The sequence below is a fragment of the Saccopteryx bilineata genome, chromosome 5, assembly GCF_036850765.1.
Source record: "Saccopteryx bilineata isolate mSacBil1 chromosome 5, mSacBil1_pri_phased_curated, whole genome shotgun sequence".
NCBI classification, from domain to species: Eukaryota; Metazoa; Chordata; class Mammalia; order Chiroptera; family Emballonuridae; genus Saccopteryx; species Saccopteryx bilineata.
Window position 1 is genome coordinate 83,335,193 of NC_089494.1, and position 17,612 is coordinate 83,352,804.

Here is a 17,612-nt window from a genome sequence, read left to right on the forward strand (position 1 = left end):
TAATTGTTCATTGATTGCCTTCTCATACGTGCCTTGACCGCGGGCCTTCAGCAGACCGAGTAACCCCTTGCTGGAGCCAGCAACCTTGGGCTCAAGCTGGTGAGCTTTTGCTCAAACCAGATGAGCCCTCGCTCAAGCTGGCAACCTTGGGGTCTCGAACCTGGGTCTTCCGCATCCCAGTCCGACGCTCTATCCACTGCACCACCGCCCGGTCAGGCTATTCTTTAATTTTTAATTCTTTCCTTCATTTTACGCCCTCATTTCTGAGGCTTTTCTAAATATGATTTATAATGTTCTTTTCTATATTTTATCATTATAAAAGTTCTTTTATCTTGTTTTGAAATTTTAGGATACATTTTCCCTCTGCCTAATGGGCATAATAAATATTTTGCTGTGTTTGCACTGCTTGTAGAGATATGATTCTACTCTTTATAGTTTTTATTCTTATTATAGTCATACCTTCCCCTTTTTTTTGCATGAAGCCAATTCTCCCCTTTAATTTGTACAGGGCATAACCTAGCCATCAGGTGTTTTAAAGATCTCCTTAGGTGATTTTATTATGCAGCCAAGTTTGGCAACTATCATTCTGGAGGAAAGAAGGCATATTGTCACTTGATGTTAAATGGTGACATTACAATTACTTTTACCTTTGAAGTAACTTCTTTTTCAGTGGTTCCCATCTGGGCTGCCCAACACATTCACATGGAAAGCTTTTAGAATATTCTGATTGGCCTCACCTCCACAGATTCTTATCCAAATAGAACAAAGTAGGACAAGGATACAGTTTAAAGCTCCCAGATGATTTGAATATATATATTTTATATAATTAGTACTGAAACCTCTTCTATCAGGAGAACACAATGTGGTACTTGCTAGCTGGAAGCCTATCCATTTTGTACATCATTTAACACTGAGTCCTGGTAGAAAGGAAAGGATATTTTCATAGCAAAGCCAATTCCTTTACTACTCAGTGGGAATGCTTAAGGGTAAATGTTTCCTGCTGTCTTCGACAGGAAATGTTTACACAGGAGACCATTTCTAACTTCACAAGTCTGGATCTCCTGTTCTTGTACTTTTTGAAGAGCTAAAAAAAAATTCTCTTTTATTTTTTGAGATCTCCTAACTCTGTTCATCTTTTCTATTTTTATCTGGACCTTCCATTTCCTTTGTCTCTACTGTCCCTACCTCCTCAATTGAGTTTTAGTCTTTCAAATTTCTCCTGTGAAGAAGCTTCAGATAGTGAGTTTTAAGAACTCACAGGTCACAGTGTTCAGACCCCTCAGACATTAGAAAGGAGACTTTTCACTGACTTAGAAATTGGAATGTATAAAAACACCCCTCCTAGTTTTAACTATTATCAAATTGCCTGGAATCAGTTTCTCTCATGAGTATTTATTAGTAACTTGGCTGTTATCCTGATCTCAGTCCATCGGACAACTCATTGCTTCCCTTTGCTTCCTGCTGCAAAGATTGTAGTGTCATATGGTCATTAATTTGACAGCTCATATTTGGGTTTTATGAGAATACCCTGCCACCTAATTTTTTTCTCAACACTGTCCATCGATTTTTGGGTTTGCCATCCTGCATGATCCTTCGTTTTCATGGGGAAATTCAAGGACATTCCAACACTATGTTCTGCCACCACTATTTTCCCAGAATTCAATACTAGACTCATTTTGGGGACTGCAAGAAAAGAAGCCTGTTAGATTTTTGACATGTTCTAACTTTCTACAGAGTGCTTTGGTAGTTTCTAGACAAGGAATATTACTTGCCCCTTACGATGTAGCAGATGCTCAGAGGATACAATATAGGAACTCAAGTCAAGGCTGGCGAGGCTGGATGGACATGGGATCTGGGCCTCTAGGAACAGACCAAAGTCAGCGGTTTAGGACAGCTGTCAAAATGAGTCAGGGGAGACCACCACCACCACCAATACCACCACTCCTGCAATAATGACTAGCAAGTATGTATAGCTGCCCCTCACCATATCACAGTTTACTTTTCATGGTCTCACTGTATTGTGGATTTTTAAATTGTATATATTTAATTTTGTATCACGGATTTTTTGCTATATCGCAGGATTTTGCAGTATATAGGTATTTTTATATATTTATTATTTTAATTATTTTTGTGGTAAAATAAGCAAAGTAAGTGTGGGAAAGGTTTATAAGAGTGTGGGGAGGGTTTATAAAGCCTTAAAAATATATAAATAATGAAATAAATATAATGTCGCTACTTCGTGGATTTTCACCTATCCTGGGGTTCTAGAACCTAACCCCTGTGATTGACGAGGGACCACTGTAATTGTATGTGCCACATGCTAGTCCATGTACTTCTGTATAATAGCTAATTTAATATTTATAACCAATTTATTATGTCTACTTTACAAATGAAAACATTAAGCTACAATGAAGTTAAGTATTTGCCAAATCAGAAATTTGAAGTTATTGTAATGGGTTTGGAAATTGCCCAATGGTGACATCGAGAAAGGCAGGCAGAATTCATCTGAAAGGAGGCCTGGAAGGAGCAGGGGAGGATCGAGTTTTAGTTGACCAGAAATAAAGGTAATAACAGAAAATCCAGAAAGTAGTGAAGACGTATGGAACAAGACATTTAAAAGCTAGCAAGGATCAGCTCTGGGGACCATGTTAAGAAGAACAGAAGTAAGGTTTTCTTCATGTCAAGTGCCACACTGTAGAGCTGAGGTCATGTAAATGATTTCTGGCAATGGCCAGGATGACATTAGATACAAACAAGGTGGGGCACAGAGTGCCAAGGACAGGGGTATCAATGTCCATCTTAGAATACAGAAGGAACACATCATCAGGATACAGGCAATATCTGAAAAGTTTATGGCACGACGCCTATGATGTCCAGATTAAAAAAGAAAACCATGCATTCCCAAAAGGCAGGTTGCTTATATCAGATTGCTCCCAAATTAGTGAGCCCAACACTATGGGAATTTGCTATATTTTCTTCAAAATATAAAAAGTGGTCACTAGTGCATACTGACAATGCTCAAAAAGAACATCTTGATGCAAATTACAGGATATTGACATACACAAGAAAGTTCAAACTATATATCTCATCTTTAGAATGTCATGATCAGGTTGAGAATAATTATGTGTGATTTTAAAATCAAAACCTTTCTAGTAAAAGAATATTGTTTAAGGCAAGAAGTAAAATTTCAAGAAAGACCCTAATCTTGTCACAGCTAATTAACAAAACGAATTGCTTGGTTATTCCATTAAGAAAAAATCTAGGCAACCAACCGCTGAAGAACATCTGTTAGAAACGCTTACAGGTTCTGTTCTATGACTTGCATCAGTGTTAAGGATAGCACACTGGCAGTTCTGAGATCAGGGAAAGTCGTTTGATTTACTCTTTATGTTAGCAAGCCTTGTTCTAAATGCTTCTACTCATCAGCTTTTGCTCCCTCTGCTGGATTTTAAAGCAAGCAACAATGAGAACTCGAATTCTTAAAAAGAGGCATATACTCACTTCCACCATGCAAACCTTTATGTTTCAAAACTAATAGGTAAAACCCATGCCAAAGATGAGTCTAAACTTAAACTAGTTTATTTTGCTTTAATTACTCTAACACTTGCCTATCTTTCAATTTCATATTATGCTTCTCATTCTCTTTGGTTTCTCTTTATTTTGTAAAAGAGATAGGCACATTTGCAGTAAATTCCAGAGATAAATATTAATGACCCCTTATTATAAATTGCTCTAGTGAATATACATTTAACTATACAGTCTTTTCTCTTTACCAAATTGTGAATAAATCAGAAAAATGTGTGCAAAACCTATGTTTAACAAACCCAAGCTGTCTGGTTTAGAATACCTTGATTAATAACTGTGAAATTTAAAAATCCTGAATTTGTGATATCTTAAACCCATTTCTCAAAAAAAATATATATAAAATTAAACAATTTCATTTTGTTAAATAATAAAAACAAACAAACAACATGAATCCTAGAAGAATTCAGTATATGCCTAACCTGCATATAGTTTGTTGCAGTTATATGTGAACATACATATTTGAGTAACAGAATTACTTCTAGCCTAATTATCAACAATGTGAATTAAAAATATATTCAGGTAATAAAGTCACTTATTTTATTCACAGGTGAGTCAGCTAGCCCAACATACGTTAAGGACAACATCTAATAAAGAGTAACATATTCTGTTTTTATATGTGCAATATTCAGTTATCTTGGCATGAAAATTAGCTACTTGTGTATCAAAGAGTTTTGGAAATATAATCACAAGCAGAGCAGAGAGAACGCTCCCATTTGTATAAGTCATCTAAAATGAGGCTTTCTTACTGGTTATCCTATTAAGGGTTAAGAAGACTGTGAATCTATAAATAGACTGATCTCCTGATTACCAACAGAGAGGATAAAATTATAAGCATTTTAGCTTCTGCAGTTGGCAGTAACTGATTATACCCTGAATCCCTGTAGCCTAGCAGCTCCATAGATACCTATTTTTAGTAACTTGAATTTGCTCTTTAACGATATGTAAGGATACAGTACCAATATGTGATAGGTAACACCTTAACTAGTAGCTATAATTAAAGAATACAAGAGGAAAAAGAATTTCTGAGATCAAGTAGGTAATATAAAATGCATAGACTAATGTCTAAACATTGTCAAAGCAACAAAACAACTGCAAAATTTAAGTCCTAAGAGTTAAGTCACTTGGCTCCAGAAATCCTCTTCTCCTTCCTCTTGCTGGCTGATATACCTCTGTTCCATACTGCTCACAGTACATTTTTTTTGTACCAAAATGCTGGCCTGTAAAAGGCCAATTTGGGGTGAACGATTACTGTGTTAGAATGCCATTTTAAAAACTTAAACCTGGATTAGCCTTTATATTTACAAGATCAGGACCTGTTATACTAAAGGGCTACTTAAGAGGGAATTTAATGCTGCAAAGAGCTTGACTTTCTTATTCCATTATGATCTACTTACTGAATCTAAGAGAAACATATGCTTCATTAAGCTACTTAAAGGTATTAGTTCAAAGCAATTGCACAGCTTTTAAGTTCCCATTGGAAACTGCACAAAATTCATGAGCTGGGTAAAGTAATATTTCAATTACCTGAGTAAAATGAAAATGTATAGATATTAAGATATAACCACCTGACATCAATAATTCTACTGCTGATTATTTTGGTGGCGATATAGAATGCAAAACTGAATACTGTATTTGTGTCTATCTTATAGTATTAGCTAGGACAGTTAAAATTATCAGGGAAATGATATTCGGCAGTAAACTGCAATATTAAATGTATAGGCTTTGAGAAATAGCAAAACTTAACGAAGGTATAAGTTGTTAAATCATAACAATATTTCATTTGAAATTAAGTGAAGAGTACATATGACTACAATACACTGAAATGAAATAATTCTGTTCTCTTGAAAATTAGTTTGGACATATGCTATCACTTTGAGACTATTTAATAGCTAGTACCTCCATAAAAAAGGAAAAAAGTTTTATACATTCTTTAAATGTAATGACAGGCAGTAAGAAATAAAAAACTTAAGTAACCGTTGGTCCATTTACAGTCTTCCCAAACTCATTATCAAACTGTCCTTCTTAAATAATGTTTTATGTGACTATGCAAAATTGAATCGGGAAGTAGTGTTTGGTGAATTTGTTCTTTGTTTCCATGGAAACAGTTGCTGAATTGTGTCTCATTTAGACTGATTTTAAAGTGGGAAATTACAGTACATGAATATCCCAAAAGTTCAAAACTTACTGTATCTTATGGATTTTTAATTTGTTTGGTATTGGAACAGCAGTTCATAGAATGCCTGTATACCTCATGTAGGACATCTTTTATTTCTACTGAGTTTCTTGATTCTCTCTTGCTGTGCCCCCACCCAGTACAATGGCTTAAGAATAAAGTTCTTTCTTTATTTGACTTTGCATTCTTAGCAGATAATACAGGTTCCAGCTTACACCCTTACTTAATAAAAGCATTGTGAATAAATAAAATATAATAATATAATCTATTTTCTCTTTCCAGTTATAAGAAAATATGAGCTTTAGTGTCAGAGTAAATTCCTGGTTTAAATCTTGATTTCAACAGTTGGCTAGTTCTATGACCCATAGGTCAATCACATAAATTTTCTATATGTCAGTTTCCATATTAAATGGCTGATAATAACAAAACCCATCATGTAGTTGTGATTTTTAAATGATATAATTGAAATAAAGCATCTAGAATAACATTCGACATAGTAAGAAATCAATAAATGGTAGCAATAATAATTACAATAACTATACTGGTGTTGCTACTACTTCTAGTAGTGCTAGAAGTTCTGCATCTTCAGTCATCACTATAAGTCTATATCATTATCTTCATGCTGCTGACAGGGACCAGAGAGGATACCTAGTGCTACTCAAATTGTGAAGTGTGAAGTCAGAATTTAAACTCTCCTCTGCTTGCATCCAAGACCTGGGCTTTTTTCAACACAACATACTGTTTCTTCTGGATATGTTTTAAAAATCCAGAAAGGCACAATATCTCTTTTTGAGAGCTTATCAAACTATTTTTATAAATTAAAATATGCCACCTGATCCATTACAGAAGATAGGTAACTCAAAATCAGTAGGTTATACAAAAAATTTGCCCACAGCATACTCTATTTTTACTTTTTCAGCAAGTCAATTAATTAGATTTTCTTGATGTAGTGCAGGAAAGTGTAAAAGTGGATTTACACGGAAGTAAACATCTAGGTTCCATTTCAGTGCCCTGTGTCTGTCTCAGGAGTCACCTGAGTGGCCGCAGAGAATTTCCAAAAAGCCCTTTATACTCACTCACATTTGTCTTGTTATATACCCTGGTCACATCTCTTTCGGAAAAAGTGATCGGCCCTGGCTGGTAGGCTCAGCAGTATAGCATCGGCTCTGCGTGTGTAAGTCCCAGGTGGATTCCCGGTCAGGGCACACAGGAGAAGCAACCATCTGCTTCTCTACCCCTCCCCCTTTCTCTCTCTTTCTCTCTCTCTCTCTCTCTCTCTCTCTCTCTCACTCTCTCTTTCTCCCTCTCTCTCTCTCTCTCTCTCTCTCTTCATATCCCACAGCCATGGCTCGATTCAAGCAAATGGGCCCCAGGTCCTAAAGATGGCTCCATAGCCTCACCTCAGATGCTAAAATAACTCCGTTGCTGAGCAACAGAGCAGCAGCTTCAGATGGGCAGAGCATCCACCCATAGGGGGCTTGCTAGGTGGATCCCAGTTGGGGTGCATGCTGGAGTCTGTCTCTCTGCCTCCCCACCTTTCACTTAACAAAAAGAAAAAAAAAAGAAAAAGAGATCAATGTTTACTCATCAGCTAGGTCTATTGACTACAAACGGGAGAAATATTATACTACAAAAACAAAAACAAAACTCACTTTTTCTAAGGATACAGGTGGATTCATGATTGTTCAAACAAACTTTCAGTACAAGATATGAAAGTATTAGCTATTTTATTGGGGATCTCCAATAGAATTAAATTATAATAACTTGCATACAAACACTGTTCAAGTTTAAAAAGTACTCTCATATATTTTATTGTTGAATAAATAAACCCCTGTGACATGGGGGCTAGCACAACGGCAACAACAATCCCCATAAAAAAACAAACCAAAAAAAAAGAAAAAAGAATAAAAGCCTGAGTCGCAAGACAAATAAGTGGCTAAAATCACACAGAGAAAGTCATACCTTCAGCATTATATTACACAAAAATCTTGGCACTATATTATTCACATTAAGGTTATATATCTGTAACTGAAAGATTCTATAGGGAGATATTCCTATGGCTAATGAGGAAGTGGCGATTTGCCAACCAAATAGTGCATGGATAGGGCACAGAAAAACAGCCTATCATAACAATTCAGCTATGGATCCATTTGGTTTGATATTTTTTTCTTCAATTATCTTCTGTTAATCATAAGTAAATTATGTTTATATATAAATATTAAAGTTACAGAATGGAGAATGTTACAAATTGTTTTTGAAAAATGAACCAAAAAAAGTATTAGCTCAACTATAAATTTTCAGATATCTTAATATTATGACCTACAAAAATGGCAATTTCAACTGAAGAACAAAATTAATAATTATTTTTTAAATGCATTATATGATTTCTGTTGAAATGCTTTAGTAACAACCAATATTAAATTAGTTTTAATTCCCAAACCTAATTCCCATTAAGGTAGAAATTACCAATAAGAAACATATAATTCATAAGGGAATAATTCTTATTTTAAGTTTCTGAATTAATTTAGTATGATGAAGCTTACTGTGCATTTCTAAAGATAATATATATTTTGAAACAGAATGGCTCTCAATTGGTCCACAAAGTCAATATGATTTTAATAGTAATACTCAGATATTACCTGCAGTTTTCAATCTCACTTCTCATGAACGTACAATGAAACTTCCAGAGACTACATAGTGTGTGACATTACAGTAGGTTGAATACCAAAACAGAGATTAATGATACAGCTACCTTTTATTAGGCCAGACATTAATGTAATCTATAAAGATATTAATGATGCTAATTTTCTTACCTTTTTATTTTGCTTTGGAAAATATATTATTTTTCAAAAGCATTCCTTATTAACATGTAATAAATTATTTTATTACTTTAGTGAATTAATAAATAGGGCTTAAGGTTATCAAGTTTAGTTTCAATATAGTAAATATTACTAGTTATAACCCACATAAACAAAAGATCTTTGGGGTTTACAATGAATTTTAAGAGTATAAGGTCCACTCGAATCATATATAATTTATTAATCAATCCAATAAGTTAAGTGAAAAATTAAATTAAATTTTAAAAAAAGAATACAAAGTCCACAGGACTAAAAGTTTCAGAGCTGTTGGTAAAGAAATGAGAAAATAATATTTATTCAGTCTTAAGCTATTTGCATACTTTAACAAATCCCAATGATTAAGATCTTTATGGTCCTTGTAATATATAAGAAGTCATTTAAAACATCTATTTTAATACCCTTAAAAACTGTTCCATTTTCAAAATATATTTATAACAACCAAAATAAATAATTCATACCTCACCAAGTGAGTAATAACGTCTCGGGATCTGGGAGTCCGGGTAAATGTTTTCAAGGTACCAGGAAAAGGGCTTACACTCCAGATTTTCTCTGAGTGCTTTTCTGACAGACACGTCTCCATAATCCACTTTGACAACACCTGGAATTTTTCAGAGAAACACAAATCAGTGTGTGCTATTTTTGTTTTAGCAATGTTTCACTCTGTTTACTTTGTGATCCGTTTTTTTCTCTATAATTATAATTCCATCAAATTCAATTGCATATGCAGCTGCTACTACACTGAATTTCTTACTGACATCCAATTAGTACACTAACTTGATATAAAAATAGTTTGCCCATTGGTTGTGACTTTTCAAATGCAAATATTTATCACCAAGTACTTATACTTCTTATTGAATAATCAACTAAGTGTAAATTGGTATTAATTTAGCATCTCATAATCGAAATTTGACTGAGCTGTATAATAATGCAGTTGTTTCTCTTAATAAAAATTTCAGTAGCTCCTATACTTTTGTTAATGCTCATATGTTCCCTACAGTGTCTGTTATTCACCACCTGTAGATTTCATGAGAAATTTACTATATAAATATAATCCTCAACAATGTATGGCATTTGAATGTTCTAACTTTCCCTTCATCTTCTTGAACTTTTAGTCTATCTAGGCTTTTCATAGACCTGACTTTTCTTTTATTGATTGATCTTATTTTATTTTATTAGTTATTATAAGCCACCTGAAATCCTTGGATAAGTTAGTAAATAAACAAGCATAAAAAACTAACATAAACAAATGGCTTAGTTTTACTTCACATCATAACAGAATATATATATAAATATTTGTATTGAAGATCATAAGAGAATACTTTCTAGTTGAGAAATAAAGGCGATAATGCTACTAATTTTTATATAAAAAGATACAGTGAAATGAGTTGCTCATTATCAATATTAAAAATTGCATTTGACCAAAATGACCAGGTAACTGACAAATTGCAATTATTTCTGAAGTTATTTTGAAAGGTCTTTATTTAACATCTTTCTTTAATACCAGTAAGCAAGTAGCCTTCAGCACAAAATAAATGGCCCAGTATTTACTATGTTCCATTCCAACCAAGTAGCAAAACTCATCAATCATCTGTTAAATAAGAAACAGTTGTTTAAAGTGTCTGCAACTAATGCCATTATTTATGTTACTATACTCAAAACCAGGACCACTCTTGTAGCGAACTTGATTCTCCCTCCACTGTCTCTTCAGAATTTTTGTTTTAAAAAATTTAATGCCTTAGTGTTCTTAGAAAGCTTTCTGGTGATGTTTATACAGTGGTACCTTGACACGAGCACTTTAAATCACAAGCAATTTGAGAGAGGAACAGTCACTTGCAGGATTTTTTGCTTTAAGTCATGAGCAGATATTTGAATCACAAGATTCCGCCACCCTCTACTAGATGGCCTGCCAAATATTCTGAAAGGGAGGAAGGAACAAACTTCCATGGAAAGGTTTTTGTTGAAATGGCCTCTAAGTGAAAATGAGGAAAGTGTAGTGAAAAAGCCAAAAGTCAGTGAAGAAAATGATGATTGTTGGGCAAATGACTTTGTAAAATTTATATTTTATGAGTTTGCTCACTTTTATTGTTAAAAATGGCACTGGGCAACTGTCTGTAAAATTGCTGATTACCTTCCTGCTTGGGAAGGGCCATTGTTATGCTAATGTCTCTTCCCCCTCCACCAGCATCTTCACTTGACCTTGAAGGTAAATACACTTTATAAGCCAGTTTATTTCTTTAAATTCTATCTTATTATGTATGTATGTATATATATATATGTATATATATATGTATTTGTTATTTATAAAGTACATTTTCTTATTTAAAAGCATATAAAACAAAAAATTCATTTGGTTTTTGGGGCTGGAACAAATTAATTGCATTCCCATTAATTTAAATGGGGAAATTCAATTTGACACGCGAGCAAATTGAGTCATGAACTCGGCCTTGAAACGAATTAAGCTCGTGTGTCAAGGTACCACTGCAGTGGCACCTTGAGATATGAATTTAATTTGTTCTGTAACCGAGCTCATAAGTCAGTCAACTCGTATATCAAACTGCTGATATTGGACCCATGTGCCAACGTGCCAACTAGTGTCAGCTTCCTAAATCACGACTCGTATCTCAGAATTTTGCTCGGATCTCGAACAAAAATATGGACCAAGTCACAGCTCATATCTTAAAAAAAATTCATACGTTGGTCTGTTCGTATCTCAAGGTACTACTATATCTATATTTTCCTATTTAGAAGTAAAAATATTGTATTAGGAACAGCAGTGTTCTCCAAGCATTCCTCAAAGTCCTCAACATTTGTCAGGCCCTTGCACTTAGGAACATCTGATGGCTACTGGCCAATGAACTGTGGAGGAAAGGGACATCTGTCACTTCTTGTTTTAAAGACAGAAGATCAGTTATCAGACCCTCCAGCTCTCTTTCCTCCAGTAGAGGTATTGATCAGGCCTTGTACCCAGTGGTGTAGCTACAAGATGGAGCCTTTGTTGGACTGTGTCACTGAGTGACTGTGAAGTAGAGACTGAATGAGATTATTCAGATCTATGGCTTAAAGTGCCATTGGCTTTTTTTCCCAAACTTTTAGCTCCAAACGTCTCTAAAGCATTTTATCTAATTGTTACCCAATAATTCCACTGGGATCTCTAATAGGCATCTCAGATTTGACAAATCTAAGACAGTCCTCTTGATTTTCCAACCTGCTCCATCTCCACAGTTCTCCATTTCAGTAACTAACACAATATCCACCCATTCCCTCAGGACAAAACAGGAGTAATTCTCATCTCGCATACACATATTCAATTTATTAGCAATTTCTATTGGCTCTACATTCACAATATACCCCAGTCCCCCACCCTACCATCCTCTATACCATCCTGGTCCCACCCTCTCTCATCTCTTACCTAGACTAGCACTGCAATAGCCTTATAACTAGTTCCCCTGACATCTAACATTTCTTCATCTATCCCTTAGTCGGCATTGCTGGTTCCTAGACAATAATGCTGATATTTTACTTTAAAAATTTTTTCCCATTGATTTGAGAGAGAAAAAGGAGGAAGGGAGAAAGAGGGGGAAAGAAAAAGAGAAGGGAAGGGGGAGAAAGAGACACACAGAGAGAAGCACCAACTCATTGTTCCACATAGTTATGCACTCACTCGTTGCTTCTTGTATGTACGCTGACCAGAGATCGAACTTGTGACCTCGGCATACTGGGACAACGCGCTATCTACTGAGCAACCCAGCCAGGTCCCTTAGTCAATATATGTTAAATATAAATAAAATCATGTCTATCCCTTGCTCTAAAGCTTCAAGTGGTTTTCTATTGTGCTAAGAATTGACAATATCTTAATCATTGCTTGATATCCTTCATGAACTGATTCTTGGCTATCTCTCTGAATTAATAATCTATATTCACTTCATTGCAGCCAACTGGCTTGTTGTTGTTATTGTTTCTTTTCTTTTCTTCTGACATGCCAAGATCATTCCCAGTTCATGGCTTTGTACTCATCCTTTTTCCTGTCTGGAATATTACCCTGGGTCTTACATGAGCTGTCCTTCACATCCCACAAGTTTCTGCTCAAACTTCGCTTTCTCAGATTCTCCCTTACTTTCCTATCTGAATTGATCCCTCCATCGCATCATCCTGAGTCAGGCTATATTCCTCTGTTCTGCTTAATTGTTCTGCAGGGCACATATTACTACTTGATATATTATAGATTAATCTGCTTAATTACTTCATACCAAAAACTTTGGATAAATTATTTAATCTCTTGAAGCCTTAGGTATGCTATCTAATAATATCTTATGAGATGTTGTGAATACTAAATAATGTCTCAGAAGGCCATAATGCAGTGCCTGGTATATAATAATTGCTAAGTACATATTGCACATTGTATTGGGTATCTGTTGTTTCTGTGCTCAACATCCATTCTGCCTTATGCTAAGAGTATTGGCATTTTCTTTAGACAATCATCCCTCCCCCACTTCCAGTTTGGTAGTTTGAAGGCTCTGTTCTCTTACCCACCTTCCCAGCTCCAACTGGGGGTACAGACTAAAGGCATATTAAGAGGGAATCTTGTTAAAATTTAGATTCTGATTTTGTTGGTTTGAATTGAGGCCTAAGAGTCTGCATATCCAACAGCTCCCAAGAGATGCTGCTATTGTTCAGGCCAAATTCTGAGTAACACAAAAAACCATCAGAGCATTGTATTTTTCAACCTTATACTCAGTCTATCATAAGGATTGGCTCAGGAATGGGTATGTGAGAAAACCAGCCTAATAGATGTGTACTGAGAATTTCCTAGTTGGAGTTGACACTGTTTCCTTTGGAATTGCTTGCTATATAGATTATTTAAACCCGGAGCTTCTGGGACTACCATACAGAGGATTCCTATGATAGTGATGTCAATATAGGTGTAAAATAAACAGATAGAGAGAGAAAAAGAAAAAGAGAGAGCAGAGGCTAAGGAATAAGATAAACAGATGGAAAGAGAAAGAGAAAAAGAGAAAGAGAACAGAAGCCAAAATAAGCAAAATAACAGATGCTTATTTATTTTATTCCAACTATATATAAAGCAGTTTCTAGGCTCTTGGGATACCTCAGTGAACAGAACAAATAAAGTATCTTCCTCTATGGACTTTACATTCTAGTGAAGGAAGATAACACATTAAAAGATGATACATGCTATGACAAAAACAAACTAGGGTGACATAGGAAGATTGCAGTAGGACTCAATATATTTTTACATATTATTTTTTAAAAGGCAACTTAAAGAATTGTAAGGTTTTAAGGTAAATCTTTCAATGGTATTTGCATAAACATGGGAAGGCTTTGATAATAAGATAAAGATGCATTATGAATTAGGAAAAAAACCCATTTTAATTAACTACAAGTTTGCAGGCTTGTTTAAGAGGTAAATGATAACACTTATGAGTTGTTATGCTTTATCAAATGACCTGTCCTTTATTCATCATTTTAAAATCTACTTCATGGTAGTATTAAATTTATATATCTAGAACATTCAAGTTTTACATTTTTAAATAAATAATAGGTTGAATGTCATAATAACTTCAGTGAAGTTTTGCCCTAATAGAGGTCTAATAAGCCAAATAGTTCTGGTTCCCCTATTATCAAAGTACCTGATTACAGAATAGCCTGATTATAGGCTAAAGCTTAAAGTTTCATGCCAAAGAATATGTACTGCAGTTAGCTTGAAGAAAAGGGGAAATTAAATTCCTTCAGTAGGGAATACTTAAGTAAATCAATGGTATATTTATCCAATTGACAAAATATAAATCACATATTGAGCCAATTTTGTCTTATAAGAATATAAAAAATTTAATAAAAATATAAAACAATGTATTGTACTATTATTATAACAAAGTAAAAATAAATGAAACAAAAAAGTTGAGAAAAATAAAAACAGTACACTCTTATTTGCTAACTAAAATAAATAAAAGTGAGTACTTAAACATCTATTTTCCTTAACCACAATTACAACTATGCAGCTAATTATAAATGTTTATTTTTATATACAGTGATATCATATTAATAATATATTCATGTATTTTAGTGGACCAGTATATATACTTTCAGCTAAAAATATTCTTGTGATATTTTCAAAATTAACTATGAGAGAATTTATCTCTTTATTTTGTTATTTACTTTGAATACTTGTCATCAAGAGCATTATGAATAAGAATCAGCATTCCTTTCTCCTAAAAGTAATAATAAAAAGGGAAACCGTTTTTAAGCCAACTAGAGATTATTATGTTCTAGAGCAGTGGTCGACAAACTCATTAGTCAACAGAGCCAAATATCAACAGTACAACTATTGAAACTTCTTTTGAGAGCCAAATTTTGTAAACTTAAACTATCTAGGTAGATACATTCCTTATCGAGGTAGCACCCACATGTGGTATTTTGTGGAAGAGTCAAACTCAAGAGGCCAAAGAGCCGCATGTGGTTCATGAACCACAGTGTCCTAACCAGGGTTCTAGAGTATATAAAGAATATATTGTGTCAGAAGTTTAGCAAATACTTAGAATACTTTTTATTATTCAAAACTACTCTTTTAGTCCATCTTTTACATTTTTACCCATTCTTAATATGCATAAAAATTGCTCAGGCTCATAATCACTCATTAAGAAATCACTGGGAAAAACTACATTAACATGCTGATGGCCTATGCCAGCTAATAATACATAGTGATTATCTGTTGAATATAGCATTTACTATTATGGTTGCAATTTTATTTTAATGGTATAAGAATAATATAATGAATTGTATAAAGATCATATGTATGTCACATTGAAGAAGCAAATAGGCAATTTCTCAATTATTTAAGCCTGTCTGATCTCCATAGTCAAAAGTTTGTGCAGGTCTTGAGACTAAATTTTCCAGGGAATTTCCTCAAACTTCAGTTCAATTTAACAATAAAAAATCTCATATTGAACTTCTTGGTCCCAGATGAACGAGATATGGGAAATAAGAAAAATGAACTTGTGCAATTTCCTTTTAAAATAAAAGTCAGTTTAATATCAGTTGAAGCAAATCAATTATAAAATCCACAATCCATAGGGAAAATAATCCAAGGAAGGATATTCAAATGTTTATCAATCTTCAGAAGCTAGAGCAGCCAGAGTATATAATCACATACTCCCTAATCCACGTATTTTATAGAAAATGCAAAATGAGGTATTGAGCCAATGAATCTACTACCGATCTACCTTGTGACTTTTGTTTTTTGTTTTCTGCTTTATATCCCCCAGTGATAAGGGAAATTTTATATATAATTTATATATTTATCTTTTAAAAACATCTTATAGTTATTTGAGAATTATGTGTTCATTGCAGAAAATTTTAAGACACTTAAATATGCAGGTAAAATAAAAGTCACCTGTAATACAGTTATATTTACAAGATGGTAATAACTTTTCTAGACTTCTTTTTATCTACTCTCTATATAATTATATAGATACAACTTCTCTTCCAAAAAAATGATTTATACTGTAATGTGCACTAGTAACTTGCTTTATTCCCAAAACGGTATGTCGTACAGACTTTTCAGGTCAATTCAACTCTTCTGTAAATTTGGTTTTAATGCTGATGTGGCATTCCATTTTACAAGTTGGTAATAACTTATTTAATCAGTTCCCAATAGTTGGACATTCAAGTTGTTTCTCATTTTAGACTTCAAAATTAGTGAACATCTTTATACCTTTCTTTATTATGCTTTTTCTTTCTTTTTTAAGTGAGAGAAGGGGAGATAGTGAGACAGACTCCTGTATGGATCCCAACCAGGATCCACCTGGCAACCCTGGCCTGGGGCCGATACTTGAATCAACTGACCCATTCTTAGTGTCTGATACCCAATGCTTAGACCAAATAAGCTATCCCCAGTGCACAGGGTGGTACCAGGGCTAACACTCGAACCAACTGAGCCACTGGCTGCAGAAAGGGAAGAGAGAAAGAAAGGCAAGAGAGGGAGTGAAGCAGATGGTAGCCTCTCTTGTGTGCCCTGATTGGGAATTGAATCCATACACTGGGCCAACACTTCATCCACTGAGCCCACCATATAGGGTTTATTATGCTTCTGATTATTTCATTAAAATAATTATTAGGAGCAATGCATTTTGAGAAATTATATACTAATTTCAAGACTTTTAAAGACATATATTTATTTATAGTGTTGTCTTGATTCACCAAGGTTGTAGGTTTGATTCCTGGTGAGGGCACATAAAAGAATCAACCAATGAACAAATAAATTTAAGTGAAACAGCAGATCAATGTCTCTCTCTCTCTATCTTCCTTTCTCTAAATTTAAAAATAAATTAATAACATAAATCTATTACTTGTCTGCTCCCTAGAAATGTATGTCAAATTTACATACCTTCTAGCAATGTTAAGAAGCTAATTTCCCTTTTAGAAGACTATTTTAATTTATTCTTTAATTTACCACTTTTTGTCTTGTAGAGATAAATTGTATCTCATTATTATTTGAAATTAATTACTAGTGATGATAATTCTCCTATTGGCTTTGCCATTTCCTCTTTTATAAATAGCTTATTCTTTCCTTTTTCCCAGTTTTCCATTGAAGTGTTTACTTTTTGATGTTTAGGCACTCTTGATATAAGGATAATGGGCATAGATGTTGCAAACATTTAATTTTTGGTGCTTTTAACAATACAAAAGTGCTAAAAATTGTTTCCTTTGAACTTTGTACTTTTCATATGATACTATCTTAACATATTTTTAAAAAATGTCATTATATCTTCTTCCATTTTTAAAACTTTTGACTTCAAAATTTTTTCATTTAACTTACTAATCATGTATAATTTCTTTTAGAGTATCTCAAATCATCTGCCTTTTGTCTTTTCTTATTTTTTGTACATATACTCTATATATATTTTAAATTATTCACTTGATTTTGTTTCAGTTAACCAGTTCTTTAATTTATCTTATTGCTTGAAACATCTGTAGGCCATCCA

General features: G+C 33.9%; 1 protein-coding gene across 4 annotated transcripts in view; it reads right to left on the bottom strand.

Annotated features, from left to right (window-relative positions):
* GALNT13 (polypeptide N-acetylgalactosaminyltransferase 13) overlaps positions 1-17,612 on the bottom strand; it is a 573,465-nt gene that overhangs the window by 50,543 nt on the left and 505,310 nt on the right. For all 4 annotated transcript variants that reach the window (XM_066279813.1, XM_066279812.1, XM_066279811.1 and 1 more), the window contains exon 10: positions 9,075-9,214. In XM_066279813.1, the coding sequence (XP_066135910.1) occupies positions 9,075-9,214 (140 nt within the window). The remainder of the gene's footprint in view (positions 1-9,074; positions 9,215-17,612) is intronic.